This window comes from Hylobates moloch, unplaced genomic scaffold (genome assembly GCF_009828535.3).
Source record: "Hylobates moloch isolate HMO894 unplaced genomic scaffold, HMol_V3 SCAFFOLD_4257, whole genome shotgun sequence".
In the NCBI taxonomy this organism is placed as follows: domain Eukaryota; kingdom Metazoa; phylum Chordata; class Mammalia; order Primates; family Hylobatidae; genus Hylobates; species Hylobates moloch.
Genome location: NW_026656532.1, coordinates 853 through 5718, shown reverse-complemented (window position 1 = coordinate 5718; position 4866 = coordinate 853). Strand labels below are relative to the sequence as shown.

The window sequence follows — 4866 nt, the reverse complement described above, 5'->3', positions numbered from 1 at the left end:
GGGTCCAGCACTAGGAGAAGAACTCTGAGAAGCTGAACCAGGCCAAAGGCCACTGCAAGGATGAGACAGCCGGGGAAGTCACTGAAGGGTTTGAGCAGAGGAATAACAGGAGTGGAAGAATCTGCTCAGTGAATGCAGATATACAGGGTAAAGCAGAGTCAGGCAAGGGCAGCTCCTCATCTGCTCCCAACTCTGAAAAGCCCTCCCGGGGCCTCGGGCCACTTACTGAGGGTGGCATTCACCTGCTCGTAGGTTTTACTGACTGCCCTCGTGTGAAGTCCGATGCTTGCGTTGCACAGGGCCAGAGTGTCATAGATGCATGCGCTGTCTCCGTCACAGATCAAAGCTTCAGCCCAGGAGCTGTTTTTTTTGCAGTTGTGAGTAGAAAACAGGGGTGAAGTTGGAAGGCAGCTGGTCATTCCTCTTGCCAAGGAGGCCTGTGCCGTTGATCTGCCCTGTAACACACAGAGCACGATGGCACCAGGCGTGGCACTCAGCCTTATTCCACCTGTGTCTGCCTCTACCCCTCACTTTATATGGCTTGGGGTGGGGCGGTGGGAGTGCAGGGCCGGAGCGGTTTCCAGCTTCTGAGCCTGCTGCAGTGAGAGAGGACACTCCACGTCCTCCATTCTCTCCTCCAGCTAGAGAGAGGCAGGTGGGCTGGTGGGGGGGGGGACAGCCCTGGGGGGGCACAGATTCCTCAGACCTTAGGGAGGATGGAGGTCTGCTTCCTACAGGGCCGAGGGGGACGACATAAACATACCGGCTCCCCTCACCTGCCCCTCTGCCCCAGGACCCTGCCCAGACTCACAGGTCATTCCATAGTGGAAAAGCATCTCCTCAGGGCTCCCTGGGGGAATGGTGGAGCCATTGGGCATCCTGAAGTCGTCCTCCGGATTATTATTCCAGAGCCCTGAAGGACAGAGTGGGAGGTTGGCCACCCTGGGCACACGGCTGTCCCCTTCCTGGGGAGCATCCGGAGGACGCAGTGGGGAGAGGCCAGGGCCTGGCAGCCTCTGCTCTTGCACCTGCTGTCAGGCCTCCAGGGGAGCCGGGAGGACGGGCCCTCACACCCTGCCCGTCTGCCTTCGGGAGGGGCGGGAGGAAACGCGGGCAGTGATGGAGGAGGGCGGGAGGATGTGGGAGGCAAGAGGAGAGGGAGAAAGGATGGCTGTGCCCCCCGCCTCCCCGGAGCCCATCCCTGATGCTCCCTTAGAGCGGGAGGAGGACAGGAAGGGAGCCTCGGGGAAAGCTGGAGAAGCCCCTCGGCTCCCGGCCCGCTCTGTGCCCCGAGGGTTCTGCTCCAAGGAGGCGGAGAAAGGGAGGCCGAGCAGGGCTGCCCGGGCCGCGGGCGTGGGGGTCCGAGCTCCGGCTGGCTCCGAATAGCCCCAGAGGCAGGTCCGAGCCGCCCTCACCCAGGAGCCCCTCCGTGCGGTTCTGGTACTCGGGCGGGAGGCTGGCGGAGGCGTGGAGGATGTTGGAGAGCGCGGTCACCGAGACGGCGGCCCAGCCGTCGAAGCTGGCCGAGACCACAGAGCCGTTGCGGCTCAGGAAGACTCCGGTGGCGTTGAACGTCTCCTGGCCTGGAGCATCGGGAGGCAGCGGAGAGGAAGCCAGGTCGGCACCGCGGCCCCCACCAAATCCGGGCCCTGCCCGGCCGGCACCACCCCTCGCCCACCCCCACCCCCCCCTCACCTCCACCCCCCCCCCCCCCCCCCCCCCTCACCTCCCCCCCCCCCCCCCCCCCCCCCCCCCCCCCACCCCCTGCACTGGAGGCAGAGAAGAGGCCGGCGAGCTGCAGGCCCCGCTGCGGGGGGTGAAGAGGCTGCGCGCTCTTGGCCCTGCACCGCCACGCACCGGGCCCTGCACCGCCACGCAGTCGGCCCTGCACTGCCACGCACCGGGCCCTGCACCGCAACGCGGCTTCCTGCCCACCTCACTGCTCCCGGTGCAGGGAGGGGGCGGCCGGCGCTCCTCAGCCTACCTCTGCCGTCTTCATGGCCAGGCTTAAATGTCACAGTCTGGCTATCCAGCAGGACATGGATTGCGTCGTGAGGCTCAAGGAGCCATTGGACCTGGAAGGAGATGGGAGGGGACCTGAGCCCCACTCGCAGGTGGAGCCGACGCCCAGGAAAGCGGCTGGGAGAGCCCCCGGGGCTGGAAGCTGCGCCCTGGGCCGGGAGGAGGGCGCTGGAGGCCGCGGCCCGAGGTGATGCCAGCCGCCGTCTACCCTGTGCTCAGCAGGGTCAGGCATAGTTTTCGGATTATCCCCTTTAGCTCTTACAACAGCCCACGAGGCAGGTAATGTTATCCCCATTCTTACTAGGAGAAAACCAAGTTCAGTAGTTTCTTCGAAGCCAAACAGCTGGGAAACCGTGGGGCCAGAGCCCTAATACACCATCCCCAGGATTGACTCCGGGACAGCTGCGTGGATAGGATGTGTCCTCCCTCCCTCCTGCCCGGCTTCCCCTTCTTCGCTCTCTTCCTTCTCCCCGGCCTCAGTATGTGGCGGAAGGTCCCTGTGGGTGGAATGCAGGGAGGTCCCTGGCGCCCCTCACTCACCGTGACGGGGCCCAGGCTGCTGGAGCGGTACTGAGCCGCAAAGGCGATGAAGTTGGTGGCCTGGGCTGAGCCAGTCTGGGCGGTGCGGCCCTGCAGCAGGAAGGAGGAGTTCCCGTCCTGGGCCCCCACCAGCAGGAAGTCCCCCAGGCCATTGAAGGTGTAATTGACACCATCCAAGGTGGTAATGTGGGGGTCCCCGAACATCCAGGCTGGAAGGAAAAAAGAGATGCCACCTCAGCATGACAAATCATGCGTAGGGCTGAGATTCCTCACTGCAGTCAGGTGCGGCACTTGTCCAGGCGGACTCAGCTGGGGATGTTCAGGGAGCACAGAATCCTCCCCTCAAGGCTTCTTGCATTTCATGCCCCGCTACTCTCACTCCTTCCCCAACTCAGGTACAAAGCCCCTCCACTGACCGTCCGCCCATCACTGGCGTCATCTCCATCTTCCCTTGTGGCCACGGCTCTGCCCCTACTCCTCATCCGGACGCCACCTCCTGGAAGCCCAGAAGCTCCCCCTCCCCAGAGGCTCTTCCTGGGCCTGGGCCCTGTCACTCACCAGGCCGTGGGGGCCTGTATGTAGCACAGCCCACGCGGGGCCGCTTCTGCTGGTACAGGGCACAGAGGTAGGGCTTGTCATTCCAGCGGCAGCACCAGCTCTGCGGCTCCAGTTCCTGGGCTGCGGAGAAGAGCAGTGAGTTGGGGAGGCTGAGGACCTGGAGAACCCATCTGGAGAGCTTGGCAGGGCAGGGCGGTGTTGGTGGCAAGAGCATGGCTTTGGAATCCAACGTGGCCCTTCTCGTGACCTTGGGCAGTGGACAGGGTGCTGTCTCTTTTGCAGGCATTGGGGCCGCTGTGCAGCAGGGCGCATGGTAGGAGCTAAGCAAATTCGTCTTGAGGGTGGAGAGCCAAGTACTGCTGCTCTCAACGGGCTAGGAGCGGGGAGGGCATGGCTGACAGTCTGGGAACTGTGGAAACTGCCGTGGGACAGGGAAGAGAAGGGGAGGACACGGACCACGTGACCCCACACCCCTGCGCTCTCCAGCTCCCTTGGAGGGTCTCTGTGGGAGCTGACTCTCAGTCTTCCCCCAAACATCCTGCTCATCTGGGTCTACAGGGACGGGGTCAGCCTAAGCGCTCTCCTCCTGCCTGGAGAGATGGCCCCAGTCTGGCCTGGGGATGCGGAGCCAGGTATAGAGATGGGGAAAGAGGCACTCAGCTCATACATCTCCGAATGTCTGCTGGTGGGGATGTTGGAAGCTTCCTAACGTTACCAGATCAGGAAGTGGAGGCCCAGAGAGGGGAAGGGTCTGGGAAGGAATTAGGACAAGAGGCTTCATGCTGAGGGTCCTCTGCTTGGCTGGGAAGGTGGGGTTGAGATCTCCACGCACTCACGCACCCAACTGCCAAGGACGCTGCACGTGCCAGCCTTCACGAAACTCTCCCCAGGGCCCGTAGCTGCAGCACACGCCTCCTCGCCAGGACATGAAGCTGCACAGCTGCCTGCTGCCGAGGCCCCGGCGTCCTGAAGCAAGTCCAGTCCCACTCAGGCCCAGGCCAGGGCTGCCAGGAGCGGGGCGGGAACAAGCAGGGGCTGTTTCTGGGGAGAGGCTGAGGGCATGAGCAGAGAGGGTGGTGGGTGGGCTTGTGGGGGGCAGGAAGGAGGTGTCACCTATGCTGACGGGTTGGAATCGTAAGTCCCATCGTCCCTGCTGCCAGGAACAAGGGCAGGAGACCTGGTTCCAGCCCCAGCTGGGCCACCGAGGCTGGCTCTTCAGCCACTGCAGGCACTCGAGACGGTAGTTGGGCCTTTCTTCCAGGTGTAGCCTGTAGAACTGCAGCCCTCGGAGGCCTGAGGTCGGGGATGGGAGGGGGGAAGGGCTTATCCAGGGCTGGGGCTGCAGGCCCTGTCCTAGCTTTCGGGTCAACCAAAACTCACAAATGCACCCCCTTATGCCACTTCTCACCTCTTTGGACCCAAGTCAGATGGGCAATAATTCCTCCCCCAAAGCCCCTCGCTTGACTTAGCGTCTGCTTCTGATGACCAAACGTGGTTGCCACAGAACAAATAGAACTGGATTTACACTTCACAGTTCACGTGGCTGGTTTCTAAGGCTAAAATGTCCTTCGTCCTATCACATTTTGGAAACTATTATTTCTTTCCCATTGGGGCCTCTGGCCTGAGTCATGGAGAAGGCACCATCGTTTGCCTCTTGACGCTTGTCTTTCTACCCGCGTGAAAGCTCTTTGAGAGAAAACACAGTTGGTCTTTTTCCTTTGAAAATGTTTCTGGCCATTAGCAGTG

The 4866-nt window shown here is 62.4% G+C and overlaps 1 protein-coding gene across 1 annotated transcript; it reads right to left on the bottom strand.

Annotated features, from left to right (window-relative positions):
• Window positions 1–134: 134 nt before the first annotated feature.
• Window positions 135–4530, bottom strand: LOC116465291 (mucin-4-like; the record flags this gene model as incomplete). Its single annotated transcript, XM_032148423.2, is given in 9 exon segments — window positions 135–368; window positions 370–455; window positions 812–913; window positions 1416–1583; window positions 1985–2075; window positions 2563–2771; window positions 3121–3240; window positions 3961–4086; window positions 4234–4530. Coding segments are annotated over 9 exon segments (1391 nt in total), but the record flags the coding sequence as incomplete, so codon positions are not given.
• Between the last annotated feature and the right edge of the window lie 336 nt (window positions 4531–4866).